The 12,198-nt window shown below is 43.1% G+C and overlaps 1 protein-coding gene across 2 annotated transcripts in view; it reads right to left on the bottom strand.

Annotated features, from left to right (window-relative positions):
• LOC109902241 (receptor-type tyrosine-protein phosphatase U) overlaps positions 1-12,198 on the bottom strand; it is a 326,293-nt gene that overhangs the window by 15,720 nt on the left and 298,375 nt on the right. For both annotated transcript variants that reach the window (XM_020498440.2, XM_031786469.1), the window contains 3 exons: positions 9,111-9,425; positions 8,072-8,197; positions 6,624-6,781 (listed from right to left, as the gene is read on the bottom strand). In XM_020498440.2, coding sequence (XP_020354029.1) covers positions 6,624-6,781; positions 8,072-8,197; positions 9,111-9,425 — 599 coding nt within the window. The remainder of the gene's footprint in view (positions 1-6,623; positions 6,782-8,071; positions 8,198-9,110; positions 9,426-12,198) is intronic.

Below are 12,198 nucleotides of genomic sequence, written 5' to 3'. Positions count from 1 at the left end.
CATTGTAGCTGCACAAATATATTAAGATAATTGCCAATCTGATCAGAAACACTGTGCTCACAAACTTTATCTCCTAAATTGTAACTGGTGTATTTTGTTTGAATTTTGAAATACAGTGGGGCAAAAAAGTATTTAGTCAGCCACCAGCTACTTATTTTCCACCATAATATGCAAATAAATTCATAAAAAATCCTACAATGTGATTTTCTGGATTTTTTTTCTTCATTTTGTCTGTCATAGTTGAAGTGTACCTATGATGAAAATTACAGGCCTCTCATCTTTTTAAGTGGGAGAACTTGCACAATTGGTGGCTGACTAAATACTTTTTTGCCCCACTGTATATTCAATCTCTCCCTGTCCAAGTCTACTGTCCCCACATGCTTCAAGATGTCCACCATTGATCCTGTACCCAAGAAAGCAAAGGTAATTGAACTAAATGACTATCGCCCAGTAGCACTCACTTCTGTCATCATGAAGTGCTTTGAGCGACTCGTCAAGGATCAAATCACCTCTACCTTACCTGACACCCTAGACCAACTTCAATTTGCTTGCCCCCCCAATAGACCAACAGATGACACAATCACCATTGCACCACTGCCCTATCCCATCTAGACTAGAGGAATACCTACAGTTGAAGTCAGAAGTTTACATACACTTATGTTGAAGTCATTACAACTTGTAGGTATTCCCTGAGTGTAGGGGGCAGTATTTTGATGTTTGGATGAAAAATGTACCCAAATGAAACTGCCTATTTCTCAGGCCCAGAAACTAGAAAATTGTCAGATTAGGATAGAAAACACTAAAGTTTCCAAAACTGTCAAAATATTGTCTGTGAGTATAACAGAACTGATATTGCAGGCGAAAACCTGAGGAAAATCCAAAGTGGAAGTGCTTTCTATTTTGTAAGCTCCCTGTACCATTGCATGCCTTCCCTCCATTTAAAGGGATATCAACCAGATTCCTTTCCCCGTGGCTGCCACATGGTGTGAACAGTCTTTAGACATAGTTTCAGTAATTTTGGATATAAAAATAATCTTCATGGAACAAAAGGAACATTTATTGTGTAACTGGGAGTCTCGTGAGTGCAAACATCTGAAGATCATCAAAGGTAAGTGATACATTTTATTGCTTTTCTGACTTTCGTGACCAATCTACTTTGCTGCTAGCTGTTTGTAATGATTTGTCTGCTGAGAGAGATGTCCTTACATAAACGCTTGGTTTGCTTTCGCAGAAAAGCTTTTTGGAAATCTGGTGGCGTGTCACAAGCTAAGCTGTGTTTTACTATATTGCACTTGTGATTTCATGAAAATGTAATATTTTTTGTAATTTAATTTGAATTTGGCGCTCTGCACTTCAGCGGATGTTGACGAAAATGATCCCGCTAACGGGATGGGTGCGCCAAGAAGTTAAACAGCTTGGAAAATTCCAGAAAATGATTTTATGGCTTTAGAAGCTTCTGATAGGCTATTTGACATAATTTGAGTCAATTGGAGGTGTACCTGTGGATGTATTTCAAGGCCTTCAAACCTTCAAACTCAGTGCCTCTTTGCTTGACAAAAGAAATCAGCCAAGACCTCAGAAAAAAAATTGTAGACCAAACACCTGAAGGTACCACGTTCATCTGTACAAACAATAGTACGCAAGTATAAACACCATGGGACCACACAGTCATCATACCGCTCAGGAAGAAGACGCATTCTGTCTCCTAGAGATGAACGCACTTTCATGCGAAAAGTGCAAATCAATCCCAGAACAACAGCAAAGGACCTTGTGAAGACGCTGCAGAAAACAGGTACAAAAGTATCTATATGTGGATAAATAAACTAGGCTTGCAATTTAACAATTTTATTCATATTTACTGATGGCATACAAGTTTCTTATTAAGGCACATGAAAGTTCACGTTCCAGAAGGCATCTCTGTCAAAAAACATTTTGATAAAAATAAAATGTTTACGTTCAAATGGTTCTCCTGTGAAGTAGTGACCTGCAACATACGCCTTCCTGAAGTCACAAGTCACAAATTTGTTCTTATACTTTTTGTAATTTGCAGAATTCAGGGGAGAAGGATTTGTGAGAAACTTTTAATTATATATATTTTTAGACTGGTTGGTAACCAAGAGTCTCCTTTGGAAGAATGCGAAAATCCTCAGACATGGTTTTGAATGACGTCTGGCTGGTGACATTCGTCCCTTTAGCTCCTCCACCTCTGACAGTGTAAATTCAAAACAGTGTTTATTTTCCATTACATCCTTAAACAGATCATCAACCCTTTTGATGGTAGAATCCATAAAGAGTTGCAGGAAGGACTCAGCGTTATTTTCCAGCAGATCTATTAGATCTTTATAGAACTATTTTCGTTGATCAATTAGTTCATGGAGTGTAGTGCCTGAGACGTATTCCTCTTCCACATTGAGCTTCGCAGAATATTTCTAGTATTAGCCATGCTACAAGCTTGTTGTGAGCTAAAATGAGTTCGCAAACACAACAAACACCCCAAAAACAAGCGCCACCAGTGAAATGGCAAACACATACAAGCAACACACATGCACCAGTACGATAAACAGAGAGAAATCGGACAACTTGCTCACTGTATGGATCCTGGCTGCACTTTACTAAATGAGCGGGAGATTAACAACTCGCAGATTTGTGCTGTGGATACAAGCAGTATGCGGTGCATTAAGCCAAAACACTGGTCAAAAATGCTTGGAAGAGACAGTGGTAGGAGCATTCACTTACCCACTGAATGAGCTGTGTGAACGAGCAGTGTGAACAGTCCTTCCGGGTGCCAACCTGGTTGGTACTATTATGAATAGTACCATTCACCTCAATGAAGGACGGAGCTGAGTTAGCTTAGAGTTAGCTTAATTTAGAAGCCTATAATTTAATTTAAGGTACTCCAGAGCTTTTTTACTATCCTTTTCTTCTTCTTTTTGTTAAGCTATGTGTGTTCTCATTTACTGTATGTTTTCCAATCTGCTATGTTGCCAGACTTATTTGCCATTCCCTTAGCCTCATTCCTCTGAGCCATACAGTTTTTCAATTAATCATTTACCATGGGGATTTGGAATTTTTAACAGTCAGTTTCTTTATAGGTGCATGCCTGTCAGTAACCAGTAGAAGCAATTTCATAAATGCTTCAAGTGCAGTGTCAGGATGTTCCTCATTACACACATCGGACCAACACATATTTGTCACATCTTCAAAATAGGAATCATTGCAAAACCTATTGTATGATCATTTATACTGTACACTATTTTAGGTCCAGTCTTTGGAACCTTGTTTTTCCTATTATATTATGATCCCTACACCGGATGGGTTTGAATATGGTTTAAGAGCAGTAAATTAGTAAATATGTGGTCAATACAAGTGGATGATTTAGTTCCTGTTCTGTTTGTAAATACCCTGGTAGGTTGACTGATAACCTGAACCAGTTTACAGACACAGGTTACAGTTTGAAGCTTTTTCTTGAGTGTGATGAAAGCCAGTCAATATTCAGGTCACCCAGAAAATATACCTCTCTGTTTGATATCCTATACATTATCAAGCATTTCACACATATTATCGAGAATCTGTGGAAAGAACTGAAAACTGCTGTTCACAAATGCTCTCCATCCAACCTCACTGAGCTCGAGCTGTTTTGCAAGGAGGAATGGGAAAATATTTCAGTCTCTCGATGTGCAAAACTGATAGAGACATACCCCAAGCGACTTACAGCTGTAATCGCAGCAAAAGGTGGCGCTACAAAGTATTAACTTAAGGGGGCTGAATAATTTTGCACGCCCAATTTTTCAGTTTTTGATTTGTTAAAAAAGTTTGAAATATCCAATAAATGTCGTTCCACTTCATGATTGTGTCCTGCTTGTTGTTGATTCTTCACAAAAAAATAGTTTTATATCTTTATGTTTGAAGCCTGAAATGTGGCAAAAGGTCGCAAAGTTCAAGGGTGCCGAATACTTTCGCAAGGCACTGTAACTCAGGTTCATAGGCACATGCTTACTGCTGAGAATATCTGTTGTTTTGACAGAGGCATTTAGAGGAAAATAAATTAGGTTACTTACATTATGAATGCCAACACCTCTGGGAAAATGTACATTTGCAGCAGCACCACAACAGCTCAGCAACAAAATGTTAGGGATTATCTGAGCAGGGTTTGGGTCTCTGATAAGTCATTGTCTCAACGCGGCCTTAAAATGTGAGGACAGGGTCCAGTAAGCATGTTGTGTGTGGCATTTTGTGGTGCTAGATGGTCTGGGTTATCATCATAAGCTATAGGAACATTAATAAACAACGGAGGCGAGGCCACATCCTCATTCCTGAAATGCACCCTGGGAAGACTAACATCAAGTTAGTCGGCGTCAGCAGTTTGGCAGCCTGGAATTTACTGTCGTGAGAGCCGGCACATTCTGTATTAAGCCATAAGTGATTTCATCGCCATAATCTCTTTCCTGGTTGTCGTGGGTAATGCTATGTGACAGCACTGAGTGATGTGTTTTTGGACTGTGGTGGCGGAGGTGCACGTGTTGTCATTCAGCAATGTGCATAAGGCTCCATAGCTCTATATTCAGTCAGGTCCTTAGCTGAGTTCTTATGAGAGGAGGAGAGTACAGTGCAATGCAGCCAATAAGCCATGTGGCGCCATGCTTACAGCTCAAACCACCTCTTACACTGATTGATGTATGTCCTGGGGGTTGTTCATCAGGGCATTCCTGATGGCTGGTACCTGATTGGCTTTGAGCCTTATGAACTGGTGTTTATCAGAGGTAATGCCTACTTCATTGTCTGTGATTGGGTGCTAACTATGTTGACTGCTGGTGTTTGATTATAGGTAAAGGCAAGGCTGACCTCCAGTCTGGGATGAACTAAGCTGGGAGTACTGCTGTTTATGTGTGGATGTTTGTGTATGTCTGTCCCTGTGTGTCAAATCAAACCTTATTTGTCAAACGCTCCGATTACTACAAGTGTATACATTACTGTGAAATTCTTACTTACAAGCACTTAACCAACAGTGCAGTTCAAGAAGAGCTAAGAAAATATTTACCAAAATAAACTAAAGCAAAAAAAATTATTAAAATAAAAAGTAACACAATAACATAACAAAAACGAGGCTAAATACAGGGGGTACCGGTACCGAGTCAGTGTGCAGGGGTACAGGTTAGTTCAGGAAATTTGTACATGTAGGTAGGGGTGAAGTGTCTATGCATAGATAATAAACAGCGAGTAGCAGCAGTGTACAAAACAAATGGAGGGGGGTGGTCAATGTAATAGGCCAGTTGCCATTTGAATAATTGTCCAGCAGTCTTATGGCTTGGGGGTAAAGCTGTTAAGGAGCCTTTTGGTCCTAGACTAGATGCTCCGGAACTGCTTGCCGTACGGTAGCGGAGAAAACAGTCTATGACTTGGGTGACTGGAGTCTCTGACAATTTTATGGTTTTTCCTCTGACACCGCCTATTATATAGGTCCTGGATGGCTGGAAGCTTGACCCCAGTGATGTACTGGGCCGTACGCACTACCCTCTGTAGCGCCTTATGTTCAGATGCCGAGCAGTTGCCATACCAGGCGGTGATGCAACCAGTTAGGATGCACTCAATGGTGCAGCTGTAGAACCTTTTGAGGATCTAGGGACCCATGCCAAATCTTTTCAGTTTCCTGAGGGGGAAAAGGTTTTGTTGTGCCCTCTTCACAACTGTCTTGGTGTATTTGGACCATGATAGTTCGTTGGTGATGTGGACACCAAGGAACTTGGAACTCTCTGACGACAACTTGGAACTTGCTGACGACAACTTAATGATAGTGTTGGAGTCGTGTTTGGCCATGCAGTCATGGGTGAACAGGAAGTACAGGAGGGGCCAAAGAACACACCCCTGAGGGTTGAGGATCAGCGTGGCAGACGTGTTGTTGCCTACCCTTACCACCTGGGGGCAGCCCGTCAGGATGTCCAGGATCCAGTTGCAGACGGAGGTGTTTAGTCCCAGTTTCCTTAGCTTAGTGATGAGCTTTGTGGGCGCTATGGTGTTGAAGGCTGAGCTGTAGTCAATGAACAGCATTCTCATTTTGTCCAGGTGGGAAAGGGCATTGTGGAGTGCAATAGAGATTGCATCATCTTTGGATCTTTTGGGGCGGTATGCAAGTTGGAGTGGGTCTAGGGTATCTGGGAGGACGCTGTTGATGTGAGCCATGACCAGCCTTTCAAAGCACTGAGTGCTACGGGCGGTAATCATTTAAGCAGGTTACCTTCGCTTCTTTGGGCACATAGACTATGGTGGTCTGCTTGAAACACGTAGGTATTACAGACTCAGAGAGAGAGGTTGAAAATGTCAGTGAAGACACTTACCAGTTGGTTCACTCATGCTTTGAGTACACGTCTTTGTATTCTATCTGGCCCAGCGGCTTTGAGAATGTTGACCTGTTTAAAGGTCTTGCTCACAACGGCTACCAAGAGCGTTATCACACAGTCATCCAGAACAGCTGGTGCTCTCGTGTATGCTTCAGTGTTGCTTGGCTCGAAGCAGGCACTGAAGCATACACGAGAGCACCTGTGTGTGTGTGTGTGCTTGTGTGTCAGTGATTGCATTCGTGCATGTGAGCACTTGTGTGTGTGTATCAGATTGTCAGGAATACTCACAGGCAGTGGACAAGAGTGCGGCCATCTCCACACTCCCTCTGCCACTTGTGCACGTGAGCCAGTAGGCTGAGGAAGGCCTTCTTGGAGTCGGGCACGTCGCGGTAGGCTGACCAGCGCAGGAACTGGAACTGACACACCACCAGCTGGCCCTCCTGGGGCTAAGGACAGAAAGAAAACATGAAGCTCATGAGACCTAAATGTGTGTGTGTATGCATGTGTGTGTGCATGAGATCCTGCCTGCGTGTGCGCGTTCATGTGTGTCCATAAGTGTGTGAGAGATTTATAGCTCTGCTGATGAGACTGGGACCTGAGGTGTGAAAGAGAGATGTCCATGTGTGCTCAGAGCTATAGCCCAAACCAGCACCTGCATTAATATCACTCTGATGCTGCAGGGGCACACGTGACAGCTGTAACAGCCTCCAGCCCTACAAGTAAGGAGCTAGGGATGCACTGTAAATCATGCAGATGGGACTAACACAAACAAATAGGATGCAAGGAGAAGTTACAATCATGGAAGTGGGATTTTCTATTGACCTATTTCTCTTTCACACACACAAACAATTGCACACACCCTCGTTTCACACAGACAAACACACCATTTCCCGACTCTATGCTATCTGTGGGTTGCATTCTTCCAGGTTGTGTGAGGTGCTGTTTGACAGTGCGGTGTGGAGGAGAGAGGTGGAGAGAGGTAGTGTAGGTGAGGAGGAATGACAGGAGGGGTAGATTGGGGAAAGGAGGATGCCACTCTATGAGGGTGTTTATGGGCACTTCCTCTCACAACCTGCCAGCAGGGACGGGCCTCGCATGGAGGTGTCAGTCTGGTTGACAGTGATGCAACACACCTATTCATTTACACACCCACACACAGTACAGTAACACAAACGCAGCTGTTTCTACCGTTCTGACAGACAGACAGAAAGAGATAATTAAGACACACACACAAAGGCGCGTAGGCATATGCACAAGCACAAACATGCACACGCACACCAAACAAAGTCTCTATTATTCTTCACAGAGGTAGGGAGGGAACATTGACAGGCATCTTTCCTTTTCTTCCTGCCGGCATACTAAGGGGGACTTTGACAACACCAGTACTCCCTGTACTTTGACAACAGAGCTGTCATCTTCAGTTGGGATTGACATGAAGCCTAATTCATGAGTTCTGCCTGATTCTCTACGTCAGGTAAATTTGTGACACGCTTTATAAAAAGTAAAAAAAAGGGAAAGAAAATGTGCATTTGAGCCTATTAGAATATCCCACATTGTGGATGTGACATGCATTACGGTCAAAGTTCCCCTTAGTATCCCAGCAGGAAGAAAAGGAAGATGCCCATCAACATAATAACAAGCAGGAAATTGAAAAAGGGAGACGGTTGTTTAATAGGGTTGAACGCATCTATTGTGTGTGTGTGTGTGTGTGTGTGTGTGTGTGTATAAATGCTCACCCGTGTCACATTTTTGACACAAAACAGACGAGTGATGATGTCATCGTCAGCTGACATGGACAGGAACTCAACCTCCATTGGCCCATATTGCTGCAGACCAGGCTCTGGCCAGTACTGGACACAGGGCTAGAGAGAGAGAGGAGGGGAAAGAGAGAGACAGAGAGAGACAGGGAGGTAGGGTAGAGTGAAAAAAGGAGGAGGAGGAGGAGAAAATAGTTAATTTGGAATCTTTGGGACCTATAGATCAATGTCAAGATTCCAAAAGGGAAATATCAGAGTCTAATCAATTCACCCTGTGACGACTCCAAATGTGTTCCAACGGCATGTGATTGGAACTGGTACTGCAACAAAAACTAGCAGACCTTTCTGAAAGGAAGGGCTCTCACATAATTATGAAACAAAGTGAGTGCAGAGAGAGCGAAAGAGAGAGGTGGAGGGAGAGAGCGAGAGGAAGAGAGAATGTGTATATGTGTGAGAGAGACAGAGCAAGAGAGAGCAACAGAGAAGTGGGCCGGTATTAAATGACAGTCAGGCAGACACTGTGAGATACCTACAAAGAGAAACCTTGAGTTGTAGCTTGGGGGTAGGAATTAAAGTTGATATAGCTGAATCTCTAGAGACTGAAATTAAGTGAGGAGTGTTACTGACTCCACAATACCAATGTGGTGAGAGATCAAAGAGGCACAATAAAGTGTGAAAGAACCAATCCAAAAGCACACACACTTATACAGAGACTAAATTATGGCAGAGCGGCATGGCTCTGACTGGCTCAGTCTTCTGCTATTAGCACTACAGACACAGGAGCAAGAGTTGAGCTAAGATACAGCATCCCAGACACTGCCAGTAGAATCAGAACAAGATTCAGACTCAGATCTGCAGCATTTTTCACTGTGAAAAGTGAAATGCGGATTCATCAACAGAACACTGTCCCTTCCTAATAAACTACATTCATTAACATATGCATATATACATACATACATACATATTACATGCATACAGTATATCTTAATATACATAGATATTGATATGTATAGCTCACCCAGGCAGAGTTGGACTGGTTGAGCTGGTTGAGCATGACCACCGAGGTGCAGCCGTAGTCGAACACCAACCTCCAGAAGTCGGCGGTGGTGCCGGGGAGCGGGTGAGGGGTGACGATGAAAGCGGCGGGCTGGTGGAAGCTGTCAGTGAGTGCCGCGTTGATGTAGTTGTTGCTCTCGCCCTCAGTGGTGACCAGGAATGCCAGGACGCGGTCGGGCGGCAGCACGTCCATGCTGCGGTTCTTCTCCCGGTTCCTGGGGAGCAGGGCGATGCTGCACTCCTCCATGTCCAGGTGAGGGGTGACCGAGTTCAATGTCTGGAGGACGCAGGGGAGGTGGAAAGGGAGGGAAGATGGAGGGGAGGAGGGAGGAAGAAAAGTTGGAGGGATATAAAGATTTAATGAAGGGAGAATTTATGAGATTGGTGAGGTGAGGTGAGATGAAGTATCAGAAATAAAAATAGGTGATGAAGAAAAAAGAGGGAAAGGAGGGAATTGATGGAGGCGGACAGAGAGAAGGGGAGGAAGTGGGGGTGGAGAAACAGCATGTAATGACAGATTGGCCACTCGTAATTCTCTGTCAATACTGGTACATTGATTGACAGTTTCAGTTAGAAGCATCTTTAAAATAGTTTAACATCACTCTGAAATAGTCACAGAGTTAAATAACAAATTGGAATAATTAGGCCAGCCTCTGACATAATGAACACAAATGTTATGAACCTTTGGGAAAACAGAATAATTTGCACCTATTCCTTTTGATGAACATTAACAAGTATTCCACCCTAATTACATAAGACAATATAAACAGAATATTTGGATCATTAATGCACCACATCAATAATAGGTCTGGGAAATGTTGATCTTAGTGATACTGGCTGGTATTGGCTTTATCTGGGCTTTGTGATAGATACGGCATGAGCAAAATATAGGTAGAGGTTGTATTAGAGGTTGTATTTGGCATACATTGCATGGATCCTTTCAAAAGGAATGTCAGTTGGGTGAATTTACAGGATCAAAGCGATCCACTTGCCCATCTTACTTAGGAAGAACTAACAACCTGTAATCAGAGAGCACCCATGCCCATTTTCCCCTGCCTAAGTAATAAGTAATGAATCGTCAAGTAATGAAAAGTGGCATAATTCATATGAAGTGTATTTGGAAAAACACAGTAAACAGTAAAAGTGTGCCGGGTGTGAGGGCCATCACCGACCCAGAGGACTGGGTGAACTCGCGTTCCGAGGCCGACGTGAGTAAGGTCTTTAATCATGTCACCCCCAGCAAGGCCGCGGGGTCCGATGGTATTCCCGGATGCGTACTCAGAGCTGGCAGGCATATTCACTGTTATTTTCTACCTCTCCTTGTTCTAGTCTGTAATCCACACATGTTCTAATGACCACCACCATTCCTGTTCCCAAGAAGTCTTCATGCAACAATGACTACTGCCCTGTGTCATGTAAAAATCTTCCCCGTGTGAAATAGTTTGCAGTCGTTCTGATTGTGTTCTGATTGTGACGTCATGCTGTGAAATTTCTCCCAGCGTGAAAATCCCAGCTCAATAATTGCACGTGCATCTCTTTATGTGGATGGATGGCTGAGCTCGTGTGGATGTTTCTCTCACACACATTTGCTTTACACATCTGTCAGGAATACTGACTCTGACCAATCAGAAGCTTGTTGAGGCATGAGATCAGCATATAAATACCCGGACTCGTGTGTCGAAGTGCTGAGGGTCAATATGAGGAGAGATTTTTTGCAAATGCAAAGACTTGGGTGCTACGTTTTTGATTGACAGTACATATATTTGTTTGTTAGTTAGTTAGTTAGCTAGCTATACAAACAAGTTCAAACTGAACACCTCTGAGAACAAGCCATCTCGACCAGTTTATAGCTAATTATGCTAGTTAGCTAGATAAATCCAAGGCGAGGAGATGAGAGAAACGAACTTCAAGGTCCTTGGTGTGACTTAACCCTTGTTTTGTAAAAAATGACCGCCACTGTTAAACAGCAGAGAAAAAACCCTAAATTATATTTTTTCAATTTGAGTGACCCCAACATTAGAAAAAGTGAAACATCACCTTTGTTCATATTTCCATGAAAGCTGTACATCACCAGGGTACAAAGATGGTCTTTGGGTCATTTTTGACCCAGCAGTTATAAAAGAATTGACACACCACAAAAACCACAAAGACACACACACACTCACAATGAGAAATTTAGATTATATGTGCTACTGATTGAACTCAGTCAGCAGCTCCTGAAGAGGAAGATCACCATGGTTGGCACAGTTAGAAAGAACAAGCCTGAGCTCCCCCTGCACTCCTCGCAACAAGGGAGAGGCCTTCTAATTGCCTTCAGCCCCACCACCACTCTAGTTTCTTACCTCCCAAAGAGTAACAATAATGTGGTCCTCCTGAGCACACTCCACAAAACGGCTGAGATCAGTGATCATGAGGACAGAAAACCAGCCATCATCCTGGACTACAACCACAACAAAGGAGGCATGGACAACCTGGACAAGGTGATTGGAACTTACAGCTGCAGGAGGATGACCACCCGCTGGCCTCTGGTCATCTTCCATAACATCATTGACGTGTCCTCAAACAATGCCTTCGTGTTATGGAACAGCTGGGAAAGGCACATGTAACCCCACACATTCAAAGAAGGGAGCGCCTCCCCCACACAGAAGCCTCTGCAGCGCTTGTGAAAGCTGTTCAGGGGGCTGAATCTTGTCCTGATCCACCTGAGGCTGCAGCTGGGGCAGGCAAGAGAAGGAGATGCCAATTCTGCCCCCAAGAAGAAGGACTGTAAACAAATACTATGTGCTGCACATGTGAGAAATACATCTGCAAAGTCCATGCACACAAACATGCATACTGTCCTGCATGTGCTAATTAGAGTTGACTGATTTATGTTCTTCATGTTTTTGTTTTTGTTTTGTATCTATTATCTTATTTTATTCTTATTTATTGTATATACACCTTGTGGGTGGGGGCAATGGTTAAAAAATGGGAGAAGACTAGTATTTTGTAGTTGAATTACTCATTGTACGGTATATAAGAATATATCACTATGTTGACAAAAAAGTTCA

The sequence above is a fragment of the Oncorhynchus kisutch genome, linkage group LG13, assembly GCF_002021735.2.
Source record: "Oncorhynchus kisutch isolate 150728-3 linkage group LG13, Okis_V2, whole genome shotgun sequence".
In the NCBI taxonomy this organism is placed as follows: domain Eukaryota; kingdom Metazoa; phylum Chordata; class Actinopteri; order Salmoniformes; family Salmonidae; genus Oncorhynchus; species Oncorhynchus kisutch.
The sequence above is the reverse complement of the archived record's forward strand: the minus strand, read 5'-3'. Positions and strand labels throughout refer to the sequence as shown.